Raw genomic sequence first — 23,053 nt, 5'->3', positions numbered from 1 at the left:
TTGAAATTGGTGCTTTTATTTTGTCTTTTGTTAGTTAAGTTACAGCATTTACATGTACATAAAATAACAATTTTATTCTTATTTAAGTCTTACACATTATTTTATAATTTATTATAACTCTTCATAAAATAAGAACAATATCTACTTTCCTCATAATGATAAACATAATTCTTATTCTTATTTGGGTCCCACAATTTACCTCACACTTTTATATTTTACAATAAATATCGCAAAATATTAAGAATAATTAATTATTTATTAATAAATTAAAAATTGTTATAATTTATTACAAAAATTAGAAATCAATTATAAATAAAAAAAATATAATTTTGTTGTTGACATACATGGAATTGGTGGAATTTTCATTTAAGGAAGACAAGTTGGGGTTCTTTGATTTTTTTTAATTTTTGTTTCTGTAAAATTTTATTTTTTTGTAATGATTCTGGATTTTTTAATGTTTATGAATATTTTGATGTTTCTATATATGTTTGTGCTTTTATTTTTTCTCGAATTGTGTATTTTTATTGCTCTTCTTTCCTCAATAAAAAATGTTTTTATTTAACCACTTTTGTTCTTATTTAAGAACAAAACACAAGAAATAAGAACATCATATTAGAAAACATAATAAGAATGTTCTTATTGGTAAAAATAACATTAATAACAACTAATATGATCCTCTTTGTCTTTTACATTAGTTTTTCCTTCATATCTTGTTTCCAAGTAATATTTATAACTTTGGGTCATTAAGTTCAGAATGAAATACCCTTATTATTTTTCTGAAAATGTTCCATTTAAAACTAGGTTGTCCACCACTGCTAAGAATGGCACCACACAAGAGAAGGGTGATGATGTGTTAGTCTGTGTAGAGATAACTGGGTCGCTGAGAGCTTGGTTGTATATGCCTTCAATAAAATGGATCTGGTTTGGAAACCTAAGTTTGAGGAAGATTACACAAATTAGCCGTGTTAGGGTAGAATTGACTAGTAGAAAACAAAATAAAGAATCGTAGTGAAGGAGGAATTTGTTAGAACCAACTTGGCAATTTGTGCACTTGTTAAAACTCTGAATTTAGGAAATTTGCAAATGTATCAAGAATTGGAAGGAGAAGTATATACAAGCTACTTGCTAAGTAGCCACTTGCACATGCTCCCCTTACACAGTGAAAACAGGATATAGGCATTAGCTTTGCAAAAATTTGTCATAGAGTTACTGAGTGAGTAAGGATCCTCTACATTAATGAAGAAGAGACAAGTACTACAAAAAATAAAGAAAATAATACATATGATAATACATTTTTATCATTTTATATGCAATGAAATAATACTTTTGTCATTAAAAATACATGTAAAATTATGTACTTGTCTCTTCATTAATGGAGATGATCATTGTTTAGAGTTAATAGTGTTATAACTATATGCTCCACTTAGTAGTAATCAATGAAATTCCATATTGAATATGAGAAAATGAGTTGAAGAGTTTATAAATGAAAAATGTTTACCAAATCCTAAATCACTATCTTAAGATTTTGATTCAGTAACATGTCTACACTTTAAAACAACTTATCCAGCCCTTGGTTATGTTTTCTGATTTAACTAGTAAGTTACCCGTGCATTCGCACGAGACGTTATTTTTTGCCACATGGTTAAAACATGCAGGTTATCCATACACTTGTAATGTTAAAGACACATATTACTCGTGCATTTGCATGGTAGTAACACACATATTAGTCGAGTTAATTTTGACACATGTTTAGAAGAACAAAAGTATCAACTGATGTAACTTAATTTAGGTGTAAACAAATTTCTCTTCTATTATGTAATAATCATTTGATAAAATAAAATGAAATATATAAAAATATAAACATGTGGAACTAATTTTATTGTATATGTTCACATTTAAGAAGTCCACGCAAGAACCGAATAAGGAGAAGAGGTAATGGAAGGTGCAATATTTGTACCTAATAGCACAAAATGAGTAAAGTTCTTAAAGACTAATGTACAATGGCAAAGCAGCTAACACCAATTGAATTGTCAATTTACAAATTCATTGGAGCTTAGAAAACCATAATATCACATATCTATTGAAATTGGTAACCGGATAAAGGCATTAATCTGGACAATATCACATAGTTCTAATGATTTAAAGGCATTAACCAGATAAAGGCACCAATATTCCACCCATGATTGTACTTATTGAAGCCATCAAGAGGGCCTTTTCTTCATGTTTCTGCAACTAATGGAAATAAAAGTGGAGAGTTGACTGAGTTCTCGAATGGTACTGGCTCTGCAGCAATTTCATCCAAAAGTGACATTCGAGGACTAAAGTCTAGAGCATTTCATTCATTTTTAGATGGCCCTGTAGAAAAAATAAAGGAAATTTTCATTTTGTATACTCAAACATGTTCAGAGAAGGTTATAAGTTATTACTTGGTGTGAGTTTTGTGAGGAGAGTTGGTGAATAAGAAGGTTGGTGTGAGAATAAAGTGAAAGAGTGAAATAAGAAATGTCATCCTAAATGTGGTATTTTGAGCCAATGGAGTGTAGTCCTCATATTCGCTGTTGCACCAAGGTAGTGTAGTCCTCATAGTGTTCAGAGAAGATTATAAGTTATTACAAAAAAGCTACAGAGTAAACATCTTTGTCCTGAAATCAGCAAAGAAAACATTTTTATGCTGAAATCAGGGTGACAAATAAGAAAAGTTTGAGGAATTTATAACATCGAAGATAAAATATTTATGGACAGATAGCATAAATGACAAATGGTTTCATAGTCTAGAATCATATTGATCTTGACTCACTTGTCATTAGAGACAAGTTACTTCTCCACTTATCCAACAATAAGAATATATCTATAAAATAAACAAAAATATCAATGAAATGTACACTTTAATGCAATATCGTCAATGGAAAATCAATGACACAAGTTGTTTAAAAAATATATACAATTATAAAAAAGTTGAGAGTAAAATTAAAAAAGCTTGAAAAAATGTAGGTAGGTAAAAATATGTTGGATCTCTAAAATATTTGGTAACAATACACACGAAGGGTAAAATACAACTTTGAGACATGTAGAGTAGAAGAAACACAAAACTAATAAAATCTAAAATGTACCATTGCCATTTGAACCATTCTATATATAAAAATATTCATCCTTTTAGGAAACCCCAAGGGGTTAAACGGGCTCCTCCAAACCAAGCTTAGAAGACTAAACCACAACTTAAGTCATTATCTATGTTTAAACAAAGTGAATCAGAAGATAAGAGAGTGAAGGCAAGAGAAAAATAAATAAGAACCTTGCTATGATTGAGAATGAAATAAAATGAAATCACAACTTCTTTGAAAATACCCCCAAGTTTGTATTTTAGAATGAAATCACAACTTGGTTAACAATACTCCCAAACTTGTATTTTGAAAACTGAAAGAGATGAGAAGATATGAGAAAATGAGTTGAAGAGTTTATAAATGAACCTAAGTTCATTACTTTGATTTGATTTTCACTATCAATTATAAACTAATAAGGTGTTCCTATAGTAATGTAAAGTCTCGCTATATTTCTAAAAATACTAAAATGTCAATAGTTTGATTTTTATGAGAAATATTTGTTGTATACCAAACTTTGATTTGGAGAAACAATCATACACTCCAAAAAGAATTAATTCAATACGTATAAGGTAAGATGATACATTTTATAATTTCATTGTATACCAAACTTATCAACCATAATTTTTAATGAAATAAGGCAAAGGTTTAAGAAAAACATAAATAAAAGACAATTAAAAAAATCAATGCTTTGTAATGATGAGCTTGTAACTTAAAGGTTACCTAGCATGTGAATATGCTTATATAATAATAATTATTTAACACTTGTTGCATGTATTTTTGTACCAATATTTTTGGCATTGCTAAATATTGAATAATACCATTTTTATAGAATTCAACCTAGGGATGTGATATTGGGATAGTGGTTGGCTTTTGTGGTAAAACAAAAGAAAGAAAGAAACAGAAAATAAAGAACTGTTTTTTTTTAATTAACAATGATATTTCTTTGCTCTATGAAGAAGAAATTAATCTTTTTTAGAGTATATGTTTTTCGCTCTTAACAAATATCACTTATAAAAATTGAATACTTAATCTTTTGGCATTTCAAAAAATCTAACAAAACCTTATACCATTAAACCAATATCATGTCGATAAATAAAGAACTTTTTCTCAATGACAATAATAATCTATCTTGCAATAAATAAAAAGCTTTAAATTAGTTGCAGAATAACACACTCAAACACAAAATAAAAATAAAAAAAGAAAAATATATGTCAATTATTCACTCTTCAATAGTGTATGATGTAGTGTATGATGTAGTGATCATATATAAATATTACACTAAAAAAATAAATAGAATTTACATTATGTATCATTAGTATAAAAATTTATACACATTTATTATTTATTTGAGTTATTTTTTTTAAAAAGTATAATTAAATATAAATTGTGAATAATACAAAGCAATTATATAAAACTCTCACACGTTAAATTAATACATATTTTATGATATAAATATCAAACTACTGAATAACAAAGTGAATTGGACAACTCCACATGATTGAGTGGCTAGACTAAGCTTGGATAGCATGTTCCCAAAAAGTACAAAGGTGTATAACCATATATATAGTTTGACCTTTTTCTTCATAGCATGTATTCTATTCTCTTTGGCTTACAGTGAATCTGGCCATCTTCTTAATGTGAGTCATAGAGTGAGCTAATGACTATTTCTATTACTATTCCAACTTTTCCCATTTTTTATTTCCTTTATTCTCCTCACATCCAAACACATGTCTCAACTCTTCACCTTTTATTGCAATGAATGCAAAATATAAATGGGAGCATAAATTAATGACAGTTTGGGATGCAAGATAGATTGCGATGAGACTTTTGGAGGGAAATTTAATAGCAAAATAATAATAATAAATATATATAGATCTTTCTCTATAAAATGATATTTTATATCTTAAAGAGTTATTCACTATTTATTATTTACCGATTTTTTTACTTTTGTTTATCTAATATGTTAAGAAACACAAGCAATCATTTCATATCGCTTGTTGTTTCTATGTTTTAAACAGATAATCTTCTAAGTAAAAGATTATCAAAATCAATCACAACTCTAGATGATCCAAAGCAGCGGTGTTTGACTAGAAAAGTGATTTATTAGGACATGAGCAAGGGGATGTCAGCAGCAACCATAGTATCAGCCAAAATCTTGTTTGTAGCCTCTGAGGGATGAGCGCCATCCCAGAATACATAGTTAGATGCATTAGCACATGTACCTATGGACATATTATTGCATATTATAGCTGTCTCTAACAAGCCTGTTCCACAATAGCCCCTCCTTGTTTCAGAAAATCCTGTGTTAGTGTAAGCAGATTAATAATCTGAATGCATACGTCATAATAAGTTTGGCTAGCCCTAGATTAAGCATGACTAGATTTTGTACCATTTTCAGAAGGGTTAGTGACAAGGTTATAGAGAGGCTGGTAGATGTCACAGACAACCAATTTGATGCCAGGAAGGATTTTTCGCAAGTTCTGAGATGTCTTATTTAGATTTTTATTGTAGTCAATAGAATCATTGTTTAGCCTATCCACACATTCGTTGCTATGAGAGCCAAAAAGAGTAATCAGTACTGGCAAGCAACCCATTGGAGCTGCGTTTGTGACACCAATCTCCCTTGCTCCCATTGCATATAATCTCTGTCATAAGTTAGAAATGAAAATGAAATCAAAGTTAGTGAAAATCAAATCAAAGTAATGAACTTAGGTTTATAGTTATATGCTTCACTAATCTAACTTACATGTTGTGTATTACATATATGTATGAGATTTCTTATAAAATAAGTATTATATCAATAATTTAAAAATAATGAACCAAGTAGAAAATTGGATACTATGCACTAAAACCAGTAACGTGAACCATTTAACTATCGTTATGTGCCTCTTTGCAAAGGTAAATATATTTTCTTTCACTTTTAATTAATGGAATCTATATCTAAGGCATGCCTGGATGTATTTGGAATAGCTTCCGATGAGAATGTCCGCGAATTGATCAACCATATAAATATTGTGAAGCAGAGGATGGATGTAATAGGTAACAAAGTCACTACTTCCATCAATAACAATGTATATAGCATCAGATATAATTGATGAAGCCTTTGATTGACCTACTATTTCCACCAATTTGTTTTGGCACTCTTGGTAGTATTCCAGTTGTTGGTACATTGGAAGAGTATTCTACACCCAGATATAAAATCATGATTTACTAATATGGCCATATAATAATTATATAATTTCATATTATTGTTTACAATACTTACAATGTAGAATCAGATACTCCTCATTGGAATTGATATTATATTACATATTGAATATGAGAAAATGAGTTGAAGAGCTTATAAATGAAAAATGTTTACCAAATCTCAAATTACTATCTTAAGATTTTGATTCAATAACATGTCTACACTTTAAAATAACTTATCCAGGCCTTGGTTATGTTTTCTGATTTAATATGTGGGGGAAGTCATGATGCAAATGCGCGGATTTTAAAATCTTCTCCCTAAATTATATGTGGGCCCAAAGTTACTAACCCAAACCTCACTATGTGTATTACCCACAAATTTGTGTATGCATTGCCATCTGTAGATACACTACCTACTTATAAACAAATTATGACAAGACCAACATTGTGACACGTTATCGGAAATTTTGCAAATAAAGTTCACATTAGGATCATAGTATATTTCCACGCTAATAAATATCGAGTTAATTGTATATGCTATCATTTCAAAATAGACGACAGGTAAAGTTAAAACAACTTGCATCATCATCCTAGTAAAAATATTAACATCTTTATTTACTAAATGAATTAGATATATAAATATAATACCGAGGAAGAAATATTTTAATCGTAAAGCAGAATTTCTCTTCTTTCAAGGATTATTCACTTTCCTGCTGCGCCCTCCTCGAACTTCAAAACAGCAGGCGCACGTTAGCAAACCATCCCTGAATTGCGCCGCGACAACAACTCCGTGCTATCCTGCGCCTTCGAAACGTTCCCGATCTCACTTCATGAAGAACAATATCTTCCATGGGAATTAGATCACTGAGGAAGAAGAAAGCGCGTGAGCCGCAGAATAATCCTCTTTCTCCAAACTCTTCAATGGTTTCTTCTGCTTCATCTCCTTCTCTTACACCGAGGCGCAAGGCTTCTCGCCTTTACGCCAATTTTTATGTCATTCTTTCTGTTTCTCTCTTCGTTTCCGTCATTGTTCTTTTGAACATTTCGTCATACAAGTTGCGCGCGTTCGAACGTGTGATTTCCTATCACATGATCAAAGTGGTTAACGAATTCCCGCATGATCCACAAGCCTTCACTCAGGTAAAGCTTCATTTTTTTTATATTAGTTTATAATTTTTAATTATGGGTATCTCGAATTTGTGCATAAGCTTATGTTTTGGGGTTTTTGTTGGTTTTCATCGGTTTTTCAATAATTGCTTGATATGGTTTTGGAATTGGGATTAGTTTCATTTCATTCATTTATTTTGTTAAATTAGAAGAGAGGGGGATCTTGAGGTCTTATATTTTGTTTCAAGGGGCACACTAGCTCTTTATAGATAAGGGAATTTGGTGGGAAAGAAGGAAATCTTGGTTAAAAGCCTTATTGTATATGATATATGTATTTCTTCTATGAAAAGGGTTAAAAAGGCAGTGCTTCTTGAAGGAATTTTTCTACTAAGTTCTTCAAAGGGCCACTCATAGTAGGTCCAGTGGGTTTTCAATAGAACTCGAAGGAAACTGTTAGGTTCTGCACAAAATGAAGTTAAGGGGATGACATAAAAGGAAGACTAAATTCAATAATGGACTTAAGAATTTTCTTGGATGCTGTAGCATCACTGCACTTAATCTTCTTGACGATTTCAAAAATCAAGCTTATGCTAAGGAGATATATACCTTTAAAGAGTTTATGGAATTGTTTATAAAAGTGTGCATCACTTGATTCACTTCATTATTTAAATACTAAGATGCTGATTTGATGGCAGGAGTTTATTGAAATAGCTTGCCTCTGTTTTTATTTTTATTTTTATTTTTTAGGGCCTTCTTTATGCTGGAAATGATACCTTATTTGAGTCAACTGGTCTTTATGGGAAGGTAATTTTACTCATTTTCTTTCCCTTCCTTGCCATTTTTATATTCCTTTAATTTCTCAATGATTTTTATGAGCCTTTTATCTTCCCATTTTCCTTTCTTAGGTTGGAGTGGGATGGGATATTTCGTGTATTGTTTCTCACAATAGTGGTCATCTAAGATCAACCTATGTTCAAACATTAAGCTGTAATGTCAATATAACTAGTACTGGTGTCCACTATTAGAGAAGACCAAATTGTCTTGAAGCTTTTAGTTATTGTAACTATTCTGTGACTCATAAATAGTTATATTTTCCTATTACACTGAAATTTTTGTTTCCTACAGAAGAAATTAATCTTGTTTTTAACTTGTAATGCTGCTTGACCCTTTAATTATTTATTTCAGTCATCTGTCCGTAAAGTAGCTCTTCGCACTGGCAAGGTACATATCCTCGGTTCTTGAGCTCTTCCATGTACTTGTTTTATGTTGTTTTCCAGTTATACGTCTTTCTCAAAAGGGAGATGCATATTCTCAAGAGTTCATTATTATGAAGCATGGACAATCACCTGTGATGTGAAACTATGATTGTACATGTTTGGAGATGCGAGAATTTTAAACTTAATAGAGAAGGCAATTAGGAATAATAGTTATGCTATTACATCTCTTTACTTGTTTTGATCATTCTGATAGTTCCTTTGTTTAACATTACTTGATATACAAAAAGAAAAAGAACATCATAGACAATATGCATTGATGTATTGTGGCTATGCCATTTAAGATGCATGCAATTAAAAATTTGACATTTTAATTGTTGTATTAATATATATATGTAGTATTCGCTCATATCAACGTCACATGTTTTTTGTGTTTCATTATTTGACACTGGAAGTTGGTGTACATCTCATATTGATTATTCATGTTATATGCAGGTTGAGAAACTCAAAAAGATGGATGGTTCTTTGTTTGGTGAAGGTTTAACTCTCATCGGTGAAAGGTGTGCAAGGCAAACTTTATTGCATATTGTTTATTATTGGTCCACTATGTAGATGGAAAAGGAAGGGACCACAAGTTATAAGAATAGTTTTTGGGTGAACAGATATTTTTTTGTATGTTTTGTTTCACTTTCTTTTAGAAAGACAGAACTTTGTTTTTGATCCTTTGATTTTTCCTTCTCTTCCCCTAAATAACTTATATTACATCAATCAAAAGCCAAAATAATACTGAACAATTTATTTAGAGCATTTGACAATTGATGCACTTTTGAAGCCATACGTTGAATTGTGTACAAATTAAGGGCCAAAAGGTACCATATCAAAAGATGATTAGCATGCCCATTAGAACTAGGCCTTCTGGAAGTATTGTGAATGAATATTCTGAAAGGCTTAAGTTATTAGGTGAAGGCAATGATTTTTATATTTAACACCCCCCTCACACAACAACTGCATAGTGACTCCCCACTTTTCTGCACTATTGCAATTTTATTCCTTTGCTTAGAGCTATGCAGACATATTGTTTTTTTTTGCTTATATACTTGATATTGAGTCATTAGTCATTGGTTTTTTTCTATAGTTTTTTAATCTATATATATATATATTTTGTTTGATGTTTGGGTTGACTTTAATAAATTTTCTGTTGCACTCTTTGTAGGCTGTTCCAAGTAACTTGGTTGCAGAAACTAGGTTTCATATATGACCAGAAAAATTTAAGCAAAGTTTGTGCTTTACCTTCCCACTCATGTAATCTTTTGTCTTTGTCATGGTTTGAGTAGCTCATGCTGTTTTGATTCAATGAGTCATTACTAAAAGCAACAGCAAAGTCAAGTTATGGTCAAGTTGCAATCTGTCTTTGTTTTACACGATGATATAAATATATTCCCCCTAAAGTTTATATTAAACATTTTATGCATTCCATATAATATTTCAAACAAATTTGCTTCTTTGGCAACTTCATTTTTTGAAAATTTAGAACATTTTGAAGTTGATAGTTTGCTAGGACGGTAATATAAGTGATTCCAATTGACTATGAGCATTTTTTAGTAAACAACTTAATTAAGTTCTTATAAAATAAACTTTTTTTGAATAAGCTAAAAAGATCTTATTTTCTCTGGTAAGCTTAATGAAATATGCTAAAAGGAGCTTATAAGAAGGCCAAAAGGTTTTCTCACAAACTATTTTCTTAAATTGTTCTCATAATTCCAAATAAACTCTCTATAAGCTCTTCTAAACACCCCCGTATCTGAACAAACTTACTAGTCAGAAAATTTGTAAGTTATAACTTGGAATATTGATTTCATTTTAATAAATTGAGTAATACAAGCCAGTTGGAAACAATTTTGGGTGTGCTATACTAGAGTCGGTTACAAGGAAAATTTGCAGATATCAATCTTGTTTTTATTTTTTATTCCATATTTTTTTCTGAGATGCTCTTCCGTACAAGGGTGATTACCCAACATGCATGCTAATATAGCTAGCCAGATCTCAAACAGCCTGTTTTTACAATTTCTGCAGGTAGGGACATTTAATCATGAGATGAAAGATGGTTGGGGTCTGGCAACTGACGGCAAAGTCTTGTTTGGAAGTGATGGTAGTTCATCATTGTATGAACTTGATCCTCGGACATTTAAAGGTCTGTCTCTCCAATGATTTTTTCCTTTCCTTATCTCGATTTGCATATTCAAAACCCCTTTCTCAAACCTTATTTGTCCAGATTTTAAACTCGACATTATTTTGATTAGCCTGTCTTTATCTGCCTTCCATTTTCATGAATTTACTCTTCTGTCTTTGATGTAGCTGTATCAAAACAAGTTGTCTACTACAAGGGTCATCAAGTACACAATCTCAATGAATTGGAATATATAAATGGTGAAATTTGGGCAAATGTTTATATGGTATGTCTTTGCACGTTCAACTACGACTGTAGTTGGAGAAATAGATCTCTTTCCTTAAAATTCTGCAAAGTGAAGATTTAATGTTAGTCATATAAGCATGATATCTGTGGCCCAAGGTTCTCTCTACTAAGCTGGATTTTGCTTGTGGTTGGTATTTCATTATGTAGACTGACTGCATTGCAAGAATCTCTCCCAATAATGGTGGTTTTCTTGGATGGATTCTCCTCTCAAATTTACGGTATGGCCTTTTTCCTTCTCCATGTAACTAATTACTTGATGTTACACATTTGTTAAATGAAATAACAAGCTAAACCCCCAATTTGACTATCGAAAGATTAGTGACATTATTGGTTATCAAATGATTTTTGGTCATGACTGACATCAATTTGCTCCTAGTAAACACTGACTTTTGGACTATTTTGGTGCCAAAAAAATATTCATTCCATGACCATCTTTATGTAGTATTCTTGAAGGATCAAATTCATGTTCCAAAAATCTTTCTAGGAACAAAATAAGGGATAACTACTTTAATAAGTATGTTTGTCCATTTGTTACTTCAAGTTACATTTTATCTATGTTATGCAGGAAAGGACTAGTGGAGGCTGGACATAGAGTAAGAAACCTGAGCCTTTTAATCTCTAGAGATAAAAAAATTCTTCTATCGTTCGGTCTATATATGCTACATTCTTATAGCGCAGCTATAATTTGATTTTAGAATAGAATAAAAAACCAAGCTGACTTAAACAGTGAATCATCTTTTTTTAGGATATTGATGTTTTGAATGGGATAGCATGGGATGATGAGCAGAAGCGAATTTTTGGTAAGTCACAGTTTTTTAAATTGTTCATTAAAAAGTTGTTATTCAAACATATTATTTCCATTCCATCAGTGTTGCCCAATAGCGGCCATGGCAAATGGTGGTGGCGTTTTTTGGGCTACCACCATTAGCCATTTGGGCAATCCCGCCATATGGCCGTGTCCGCCTTTTGCTCGAAAAAGCCGCCATGGCAGTGGCGGGGCCATGGCGGTAATGGTGGCATTTTGGCTTGCTGGTTAGTTTTTTTTTTAAATTGGGCTGGGATGGATTTTTTGGGCTCATTCATGAGTTAAAAATTAAAACCCTAACCCCTTTCTATTTTTGCCTCTTCTCCTTGTTGCATCTATCTTTCAAAACTGAGTTCTCTGTTGTGTGCTGCCTCGACTGTCGCCGCCACAATCACGTTTCTTACCTTTTCTTCATTGCGTTTTCCCTTTCTCTATTTTTTCTTTCTTTCTTGTTTTCTCATTTCTTTATCTCTTTTTAATTTCGTTTTTTTATTTACTTTCAAAATATATATTTTTCTCGTTTAATTTTTTTTCCAGATTACTTTTTTTTCAACTTTTTTTTTTTCAGTTTATTTTTTTTTAGTTTATTTCTTTTTTATATAGCTTACTTTTTTTTTTCAGTTTACTTTATATACAAATTTAAAACAATTATTTAACAGTAGCACAGTGTATTCCAAAAATAGGATAACACACGGTATGAATGTTTTGCATTTTATATTTGTGTTTTGCTTTGATTTTTAGTTGTGCTTTTTGCAAGACTTGTTTGTATTGTTTATTTTATTTTTTACCGATCGTCTGATGTTATGAGACATTGATACTTAATGATTTTTATTAAACTTTATGTTATTGTTCGATTTTTATGTTATTATATTATTATTATATTTTTCCTATTATGTTATATATTTCATTTATTTTTTGTCAACCGCCATTATGATGTCCGCTATTTGCCCGCAACGCCTTCATAACTGAATTTTGACAACTGCCATCCGCCATGGGGCAACACTGCATTCCTTTCATCAGAGAATTATTTCTTTTTTAATGATAAGCATAAAATCTGATGGAAATAGAGGAGTTCAAAATGAGAGAGAAAGAAACCATGTTTGACTTGGAAATGTTAAAATGTTAGTTCTTTTCCATTAGGAACTTCCTAGTAAGCATTAACAAATGAAAATTAGTTTTGGTGGATTTAGTTCCCATTTTCTGTTTCCAATACTTATAAGTTGATTTAACTTGTTTCTTGGTTGCAGTGACTGGAAAAATGTGGCCAAAGCTGTATGAAGTGAAGGTTTTTCCGATAAATAAACCAATCGAAGAAGGGGTCATTGAGCAGCTTTGCTTGCGTAGGCCTTTAACATTTACATAATTTTGGTTGTCTCTACCTTCAATTTTTGAAAATATATGGAATAATAGGCTGTCAAACTGAGCTTTGGAAATGACACTATGATTTGAACCTTCTCAAAATATATTTTATTGGGAGAATGCTTCCCTCTTCATTGTTTCAGCCCCTATAATGCTGTACCCTTTCTTGTAATCATTCTTCTATAGAAAGGTCAAGAAATGAGGTATCCTTTTGTATCTGGGGCTGAGAATGTAAGAAATGAGAAAGTGTCAGACAAAAGGCTACTTGAGATGTCATATGCTGCAAATAGAATGGTGAATTGGTGGTAAAGTCTTATTATGGCTAATGTCTTTTTTATATTACTCGAAGAGACTTAGGGTTTGTTTGCTAGTTGAGTTTTGAAAAAATGAAAGGAAATGAAAGACTTGAGAACCATAAAATATACTGGTGAAATAACTCTGAAGCCTTCTTTTTTCATTCCTTCTTCACCAAAACTCAATTCCCAAAAAGACCCTTATGGTTTACAAGATAGTTGTATAGATCAAATTATCTATTGTGGTGGTCGTATAACTAACACTCAAAATCTACTCCTAGGCAAAAATTGTGAAACTCATTGTTGTCACTTTTCAAGACTTATTTCACTATATAGCTGCCTTATTCTTCATCAATCTATCATTACATGACCAAATATCTTGCACTTGAAGCACCGTGTGTCTGACCTTTTAACCAACAATCCTCTACTGTCTACTGCTTCTAAAAGAGTTCTTGAATTAACAGCAACTTTAGATAGAAATGTTATAGTGGTGAGATAAAAATTGCTTGAAGTATTCAAGGAACCTATTAAAGCTTCAACCTTAACTAAGATCTTTGGTTTCCTTCATGACAGAAATAATAAGCATACTATTTAAAATTTTCTCCACCATTGTTTGATCAGTAAATATTTTCACCACAACTCCATCAATTTAGAAAAAAAGTAGTTTTCACACTTTCATATCTTTCATCAATATTGAGTTTTTGGCTCCCATTTCTTGAACAATAATGACGAATCTGAAAGTTAACTAAGGTTATGGCTCGATTTTGCTGTTTAATATAACATTTACTTCAAATAGTTTTTTCTCCACAGCTCCACTTAACATTTTCACTTGGCCAATGTTTCCAAGGTATTATGATTATAATAATTGACACGTAACTTCTTCAATTGTTTGAATATAAATACCTTGATAAAATGCTGTTTGATTAGATGCAAATCAAGATCCAATCAATTAAAAAGCTCACATGTCACATGATATAGATTATTTTTGGAATTCAAATAGTCATTCTAGCTGCATGAAAAAAATTAAAACCTAATTTCAATTTTGAATAAAGCATATGGCTGATAAACAATTTTATTATTATATTCACATTCTAACCCAGAGCCACACTTGCAGGCTTGTAGCAACAAAAAAAAAAAAATCAACATTCCACCATTGAGAGTTCATTTTTGAATATATTTTTGTTACCAAAATAATTAGTTAAATGATTCTTTTCATCACTCATGAATTCATATGATGTTTGTAAGTTATTTTCACTAATATTTTTTATGCAATATTTTTATTTCCTCAATTGATATTTTAATATTGCAGTATCATTACTCCTATTCGGGTGTAGTTATAGACATTGTTGATATATTCCGAGTTTCTGTTATAACATATATTGATTCCATCATTAATAAGATAAATTTCTTATTGATAACATGATGAAATAACTAAATTTTTTATATATGATTCAATCACTAATGAGTTTAAGTCTTTAAAAGTAACACTTTAAATAAATTTACAATTTTTCTTAACATATTTAATTGTTAATTAATATTATTTAGAATTAATATATTATTTTTCTCCTCCCGTCATGAGACATTAGTTATGCTATTGGCATAGAATCTGTTATCAACGTAAATGTAAGTTAATTTAGGCCTCTTGGGTGAATAAATTATTGTTAATGATAAATTTGTTTGTGAAAAAAAGAAGTTACAGTTCGATACTTCCGTGGGTTAGTTAACCCCAACATTTGAAATTAAACCAAGAGTTCAAAACTTGAAATCATAGTAACTTGTTCTACTATGTACCAAAAATAGTAAGTTGTTCTACTAGCTTTTCCCGGAGCTAAAACCGCTTAACAAAGTATAGTTCAAAATTTAGCAAACTAAAATCATTGCATATGAAACTCTTCATATATATATATATTCCACTTTCCAATTAATCATTATTATCATTATCATGGAACAAAAACTCTCTATGTCAACCTCATTCTATGGCATCTCATTATGGGTTTTACTACTAGCTTCCACTATAGTATTCATTATTGTGGCATGTGTCATTATGTGCATTTGCTACTATAAACGTAGAAAATCATATAAAACCCATATTTCTTTACCAAAATCAATTGCATGCAAGCACTATCGTGGTGATTTTAGATCTTCCGCCCTTGACAAGAGGTTATTACTATCATCAGCATCAAGGAACAATAATAATAATAATATGTTAGAAGTTGAGATTATGAACTTTAACAAGTTACCAAGTCAAGATGATTTTGAACTTGACCAGTTTTATCCACATGGTAATGGGACTTTTAAAGATGGGTATTTGAAAGGTTTGGAATCAAATGGTAGGTTCTGCTATGAAGCCAAGTATTTGAGGAAGGGGTTTCAGTTTAGCCTAAAGGAGATAGAGGATGCTACAAATTGATTGGCTATAGAGAATGTGATTGGAAGTGGGGATAATGGGATAGTTTATCTTGGTTTGTTGCCAAATAATAATAAGAGGGTGGCTGTGAAGAGGCTTGCATGTGATAGGTACACATTTGTTTTTTCAGTTCATACTAATTCAGTGTCTCTTAACTTTTGTTCTTTGGAATGACATTCACCCTTTTCCTAGAGTGTAAAGTGTGCTACATTTTGATTGGTTAATTGATTTTTAATAATTTAATGTAGTTAGAGAAATTGTTTTCTTGATTTATCAAAATTTATTTGTGACACGTTTTATAGTACACTAAATATCATCCTTGTATCGGTGCAAATAAACTTGGTAGGTTGGATACATGACAAAAAATATTATGATTTATGGGTAATATTGTGTTATAAACGGCTTGCAATAATTAAATATATGAGGATATATTAATTTCTGGCATTGCTCAATATGTAAAAGCATATATTATCAACCATGCTTTCCGTATGATAAAACATATCGATTTCTTTAAATATTTGTTGTTTCGTATTCTTCTTGTTCTTACAATTTACACATAATATAACTATTAATATTTATTCTCGAAATATTTACAATATGACTATCCATATCAATTCTCGAATTTTCCACAACAATCTGATTACTAGTGTAAGTTCTCAAAATTCAGACAATTTGATTATTTATGTTAATTCATTTATGTTAATTCCCACTGCAAGAAAGAGAGAGAAAGGAATATGAAATGCTTCGACTACTATGATTTTTTTCTGAATTGGAAAAACTCATTTTTAGGCGTTGAACCCTAAGGACCATGTTAATCTGATGACCTAGAAAAAAGATTTCATCTCAAGATCCGACGGCCAAGAGTAGCCAACGGTCACATTGACCATCTTCCTCTCATCCTTCAAAGCTGACAACAGCCATATTGGCTTAGCCAACACTTCCCCACAAAAAAAAGTTATACATTGGGCCCAAGCCACTGGAGGTGATGCGCGTATGTGGGAGTTTTGATTGTGTGTCCTGGTACACCAAGAAACCCTTGTACCCCTTGGAAAGGATACTCTCTGAAACTGAAGAGTCTAGTGTTGGATAGGATTATGACATGTTGCAAACTTTCTAACGATTATTATTTTTTGAATTAAATAAATAAATAAAGTTTAAAAAAATCTCAGTCACATCTGGTAATGCACATGTCATAAACTTTTTGCAAGGGTTTCCTTTATCCTATATGGATTTGGGTTTTTTCGGTTTCACACCCCAAATATCTTTATAGATGATTCATTTGTTCCAACATTTTGTTACTAACATGAATATGTAACATGATGTTTAATCCTGCTTGTAACTTGGTTTCATATATGATTACAATACTGCTTTTCTAAATTTGTAGAATTATCTCTTTGCTAAACACATATAATGAGTTTGTCTAAGTTGATTTTAGTCAGAAACTCAGAACCATCAAGTAGGATTTCTACAAAATGCTTGACTAAAGTATGAGGTTACTTGACTTTATTCTTTGTTCTGAGTTCTGACTGATCATTTTTAAAACATCTTAAACCATCTAGAGAAATGTTAAACTGCTATGATTGAATTAGAATTCTTATGCCAGAATGATGTATCATGCTTTCTAACTTCATCTGAATGTTTTGTAAGAATTGTTTTGGGCTGTATATCATTACAATATTAACTCATTTCTTAGTCGCCAGCCTGAGGAACTTTTTACATCACAAATGGAAGCAATTAGACATGTAAAGCACAAGACACTAGTAAAGTTACTAGGATGTTGCACTGAGGGAGCTTATAGGTATGAACTTGTTCTATCTTAAACTAAAAAAGTCTATCAAGTTCTGCTCTATATTCATCATTGCAAACTTCAAAACTTTTAACACTATTAGCCTTTCTATCTCAGGATATTGGTATCAGAATATGTAGATAATGGAAATCTGCATCATTGGCTTCATGATTTACCTGGACTAGTAAGCTCCCTGACATGGAAAATCCGATTAAACATTATCAGCGGTGTCGCGAAAGGGTAAGAAATAGTTTTCAAAAGTATATATTATCCAAAAGAAATATATGGTTATGTGACCTAATGACAGAATTACTTAAGCAGACTAGCATATCTTCATGAAGAGGTTGAACCAAAGATTATCCATGGCAACATAAAATCTAGAGATATATTGCTTGACCACCATTGGAATCCAAAGATCTCTGATTTTGGCCTTTTTAAGCTTCTTAGTCCTGATTGGAGTCATGTTATAATGGAAGCATTGGGGTAAGTTACTTATATTCATGAAATAATTTGACATTGTATGCAACCTCTCATAACACATTATTTGACACAACTAATTATCAATTTTCAAATTAATTTTTATGTTCCCATGCTCCAGTTATGTTAATCCAGATTGTCACTCCACTAGTACTATGACTGAGGGTAATGACATTTATAGTTTTGGAATACTTATCATGGAGATTATATCAGGGAAGGTTCCTTTATATCACAATCAATCTCAGGTACCAATAAGTGAAAATGATAACAGTAAAATAACCAAGCAGCCTCTAGTACCTTTACATAATTGCTTAATCATGACTCCATATTGCAGAGTCTCATAGTACAGTGGTTCAAATCAATGATTTCCAAAGGAAAGATTGCTGATGTGGTTGATCCAAAGTTGCCTGCAATGCCTTCTTCCAAAGAACTTAAGCGAATTATTTTGGTTGCTCTACGATGCATAGATCCTGATGTGAACCCAAGACTCAAAATGGGAGCTATCGTTCGCATGCTCGAGACTGACTTACTTCTTTTTTATGTAAGAACAACTAGTTCTTCAGTTTTTTATTTACTTACCTGCTTTTGACATGTTTTTAATTCCCTCTTCCTCAAATTTCCTAAGGAACACAAAATTGTCATGGAGCATTATGAGCATGACCACTTTTCACAAAGACATGCTCCGGGAACATTAGGTCATTCTCATTTAGGAGCTAAGTAGAAGGTTAAGGAGCAGAAATCAGTACCAGAAAGTGGCAGGAAAATAACAATGTTGTTCCTAAAGGCTATTGTTGGCATACCAATTTGACTGAATGTTTTTCACTACTTTCATGTGGTTCAACAGTTACTCCAGCTTAACCCATAAGAATGATTTATTTTTAGTCAAATCTTACTTTGTAGATAAGGCTCTCACCTAATGGGTCTGAGAGGGTATATGTAGTGATTTCCGTAGAAAATAATATTTTTCTAATGACAGATTAAAGGAAAAGTGTGATGAATGATGGCTCATTTAGTTATGGTTTGATGAAATTTGGCATTATAATCCGTGCATGAACTAGAGCAATTCAAGAATATACAAATGTAGACATGACTTGGGAACCTATTATTATCATCCATTGTGGGGTAAATAACATACTATGGTTAAAAGTATTAGACATTTCAATCCCAGCAACATTCACTAACAAGAAAAACAAAGCATATAGTCTATAACTTCTAGTAGAATTCATTTCTTTTTGAAAATTCACATTAAGAATAATGGTATGGTTACTAAGTAAGACTCAAAATTAAAATACACTCATCCTCATAGAAGAATGGTTTGTTTAAAAGCAACAAGTCTTCAACTGAACATTTTCAATGGGCAATTTGTCCTCTGGGAAAGGACAATCAAATGTCTTTTTCTTCTCTGGAAGCAATTTACAAGGCTTAGGAAGTACTTTACTTGTAACCCCTCCAACATGAGTGCAATTCCATTGCAATTTCTTTTTACCACCTGTGATAGTTACATTAGAAATGCATATCCCTGTAAAAGGATCATTAGGAATTCCTTCAAGTCTTGCTGAATATTTGCAATGATCAGCCCTCACATCTCTATAATTTATCGCAGTAATGTTCGGAAGTGCCTTGGGATCAAAACCAGGATCGGGGTGTGATCCATACGAACCGGTCATCCAAAACACATACTTCATTTTGTTCAAACTCATTCCTTTAACAAATATGTCTTTCACATAACCCCCTCTACCAGCTCCAGTTTTGATCCTAACTGCTGATTGAGTATTGAGAGCTGTGATGTTTTCAACTCGAACATCTTTGATTCCACCCGACATTTCACTCCCTAAAGCAATCATAGCACTATCAGGGGATATACATGTTAGCCTTCTAATGATTATGTGTTGGCTTGGCATTCCAAATTTGATTCCATACTCATCCCAACCACTTTTAATCGCGACACAATCGTCGCCAGAGACAATGTAACAATCTTCAATCCTAGTATTGGTACAAGAATCTGTAAAAATACAGAGGGAATAATCAGACAGTGGTTAAAGTTTCCACCAATAAGTATGAAGTAATAATTGATTTTTTTAAGATGCAAGTCTCTTAAATTAAATAGTTACCAGGATCTATTCCATCTGTGTTGGGAGAGTCCACTGGCGCAAAAATGGTTAGCCCTTGAATTATAATGTCACTGCAGAATTGGGGTTTGATATAAATAACAACATATTATGCATCAAGATTTAGGGCTGGAAATGAGCCGAACCGAGTCGAATCGAACTGTATCCAACTTAAGTTCAACTTATTTATTTAACGAGTTCAAGTTCAACACATTTATTTAAGGAGCTCAAGTTCGACTCGTTTATTTAACGAACTCAATTTCCAGCTCAAGTTCGGCTCATTTGATTTATGAACCAAGTTTATCGAGCTAAATAACGAGTCGAGTTTCGAACGAATACCGAGTTGGTTCAGTTTATTGTCAGCCCTAAGATTAACCATGAATGCAAAATAAGATTCTTGTCAAACCTGCTGTAAATTGGATGGACAAACCAAGATGGAGAATTGATCAAAGTGAGATTTGATATCTGTATATGATCTGAGAACATAATCTCAATCAAGTATGGCCTTGTGAGTTTCAATTCACCTTTGTGGAACTTGTCCCACCAATAAGATCCTTGTCCATCAATTGTCCCATTGAAACCTAATGAGCAAATTAAAAGTAGGTATCATTAAAATGAGTTCTAATAGTGGTATACCAAAGGGTCCAGTAGTAGTTACCAGTAATTATAACATCAGTGAGGTTAGTTCCAAAAATGAGACTACTAAACCTTCCACCTGGAGCATCTCTTCCTCTGCCGTATGATGGTAGGACAGGAAGATGAGGCCATTCTGATTCATCCTGTCAATGTTGGCCAATATTGTGAAGTCAAAGGATGCTTAACTAAGAAATCATTGTCATGTAAGAGATACCGGAAATTAAAACAATAACAACCAAACCTTAATCTCATTAAGTGAAGTTGGCTAAATGAATCGAAAGATGTCCTAATGCTCTATTATCAGTATGTCCATTGACAAAACATAAGGAATAGGAAATTGGATAACCAACTTTCTACTTATTTTATTGCATGCATGAATCTCTAGTCAATAGTCAATGAGCTTTGCCATAACCTTAAAGCTGTACCCTTTTTTTCTTTGCTAGCAACTACTACGCATCTTCCATTTTATATATTCTACACGGCAAAAAAAGAGTGCACATGTGCCATCTCATCAAAAAGAAAATTACAAAAAGGTACACATGTGCCATAGAGAAAAGAAAGCAAGTTGAATATTTCACTAATGTAAACCAATCTTATTTTCTAACTTCTGTCCTCTGTCACTCATGTGTTTATTGAGTATATCATTGTTGAACGTCTAACTTTGTTGACATCGCCACATGATTAGATCAAAGCATTCATAATAAAGCAAATCAATAATTAATTATTAATGTGACCATGAGACAGGTTGGATACTATAGTATCGCTATCTGGATTTACCTTTACCTCACATTCAAGTACTGGACTAATAGGTACTGAAGAGATCTCAGCCCCTTATTTAATGGCTAAATCACTTCCCTAATGTGGGTAACTTTTGTGGATAACCATTTTCATCCTAGAAATAGAGGTGTGTTTTTGTCATGTAATCAAATAATAAAAACTATGCATATGCAAGGTTATGATTGTTGAGAAAGGAGGGAGTGAGTAAATACCTGAGAAGCAAGAATAACAGCATCTTTTTGAAGAAAAAGGGTGAAATGGCTAGTTAGATTGAAACTTCCTGTTAACCATTTCCCAGGTGGCACAACAAGTAGTGCTCCTCCATCACATGCATATTGGCTGAGATTTCTAATTGCATATTCAAAGGCCTTAGTGTTGCATGTTTTTCCATCACCAACACCACCAAAATCAGTCAAAAATGCACTGTGTTTTCTGCAACTCATAGCAGGGTACTCATCACATGATACTTTGACTCTTAAGGATGCCAATAATAGAATTGCAGAGATAACCCCACCAACCTGCACAAAATCATTGTTTATCTCAAACACCATCATGGCAAGGAAATCTTCAAAAGTGATAAATAAACTAAACACTTTTTCATGTACTGTACTCAAGGTAATCAACATATATAGAAGAATGTAGTAGAGGCATAATCCATCAAACAAAAGGATCACAATTCACAAGTACATAAGTGCATTAGGAAAAAAGAAATAAGAAAATCACGTGGGAGTTTTTGAGTTTTGAACAGTGCTTCATAGTTTGACTATGACTATAAATCTGAGTGCGGGATTTCAGTTTTGTTTTCTGGCACAGAAGACAAAGATAATTGCGATATTTATAAGAGAATTACTAACGCGTATATGGAAGAAATAATTAATCCTAGGATGTAGACAAATAAATACCTTAAAAAAGAGATGTAGGCAAATATCAAATAGAGTAACTATAAAACTAATAATAAGGTAATGTTCTCTAATCCAAAAACAATTATTTTATATTTTTTAGTCATTATATTGTTAAGGATTTAATCACTTTAATGTTGTTGGAGTGTCCTTTTCTATCATGGATCCCTCTGTATCAAAAGTTGGTCTTTTTAATACAACTGTTTCTTACTCCGAATAAACTTTTTATCTCTTATTCCAAAAAAATTGATGTTTAAATTAAGAAATCAATGATATAAAATTAAAGTATATCTTAACTAAAATAGTCTTATTTAATTCTCATATATTTTGCATAATTAATAAATATACAAATATAATGTGTAAAATAATGTATTAAATAAAGATATGTTTATAGTAATGTTAGAGAGGTGGTTAATATGTTTATA

General features: G+C 31.8%; 4 protein-coding genes across 8 annotated transcripts; 2 read left to right on the top strand and 2 right to left on the bottom strand.

Moving 5' to 3' along the window:
• LOC109352908 (GDSL esterase/lipase At5g03810-like) lies at nt 5,205-7,138 on the bottom strand. Its single transcript, XM_019595094.1, has 4 exons — nt 7,037-7,138; nt 6,053-6,283; nt 5,491-5,746; nt 5,205-5,401 (listed from the first exon to the last, which is right to left on the bottom strand). The coding sequence occupies exons 1-4, from the start codon at nt 7,136-7,138 to the stop codon at nt 5,205-5,207; spliced, it is 786 nt and encodes a 261-aa protein (XP_019450639.1).
• On the top strand, nt 6,968-22,084 carry LOC109352252 (glutaminyl-peptide cyclotransferase-like). 4 transcript variants are annotated; one of them, XM_019594152.1, is made up of 12 exons: nt 6,968-7,427; nt 8,142-8,198; nt 8,580-8,615; nt 9,104-9,168; nt 9,822-9,885; nt 10,682-10,799; nt 10,964-11,061; nt 11,229-11,299; nt 11,647-11,674; nt 11,827-11,881; nt 13,134-13,257; nt 22,074-22,084. In XM_019594152.1, the coding sequence occupies exons 1-11, from the start codon at nt 7,137-7,139 to the stop codon at nt 13,247-13,249; spliced, it is 999 nt and encodes a 332-aa protein (XP_019449697.1). In that variant the 5' UTR covers nt 6,968-7,136; the 3' UTR covers nt 13,250-13,257; nt 22,074-22,084. The 4 variants fall into 4 exon arrangements, 3 of the variants coding, with proteins under 3 accessions (XP_019449697.1, XP_019449696.1, XP_019449698.1); XM_019594151.1 differs by lacking the exon at nt 22,074-22,084 and having other exon boundaries at nt 13,134-13,561; XR_002108346.1 differs by lacking the exons at nt 11,647-11,674; nt 11,827-11,881.
• LOC109352253 (probable serine/threonine-protein kinase At1g01540) lies at nt 15,493-19,335 on the top strand. Of its 2 annotated transcripts, XM_019594155.1 has the most exons (7): nt 15,493-16,055; nt 17,639-17,743; nt 17,849-17,971; nt 18,053-18,214; nt 18,330-18,453; nt 18,543-18,749; nt 18,834-19,335. In XM_019594155.1, the coding sequence occupies exons 2-7, from the start codon at nt 17,670-17,672 to the stop codon at nt 18,927-18,929; spliced, it is 786 nt and encodes a 261-aa protein (XP_019449700.1). In that variant the 5' UTR covers nt 15,493-16,055; nt 17,639-17,669; the 3' UTR covers nt 18,930-19,335. The 2 variants fall into 2 exon arrangements, with proteins under 2 accessions (XP_019449700.1, XP_019449699.1); XM_019594154.1 differs by lacking the exon at nt 15,493-16,055 and having other exon boundaries at nt 17,262-17,743.
• Nucleotides 19,511-22,563, bottom strand: LOC109352907 (probable polygalacturonase; the record flags this gene model as incomplete). Its single annotated transcript, XM_019595093.1, has 6 exons — nt 19,511-20,210; nt 20,320-20,390; nt 20,723-20,897; nt 20,975-21,095; nt 21,942-22,247; nt 22,453-22,563. Coding segments are annotated over 6 exons (1,467 nt in total), but the record flags the coding sequence as incomplete, so codon positions are not given.

This window comes from Lupinus angustifolius, chromosome LG07 (assembly GCF_001865875.1).
Source record: "Lupinus angustifolius cultivar Tanjil chromosome LG07, LupAngTanjil_v1.0, whole genome shotgun sequence".
NCBI lineage: Eukaryota > Viridiplantae > Streptophyta > Magnoliopsida > Fabales > Fabaceae > Lupinus > Lupinus angustifolius.
The sequence above is the reverse complement of the archived record's forward strand: the minus strand, read 5'-3'. Positions and strand labels throughout refer to the sequence as shown.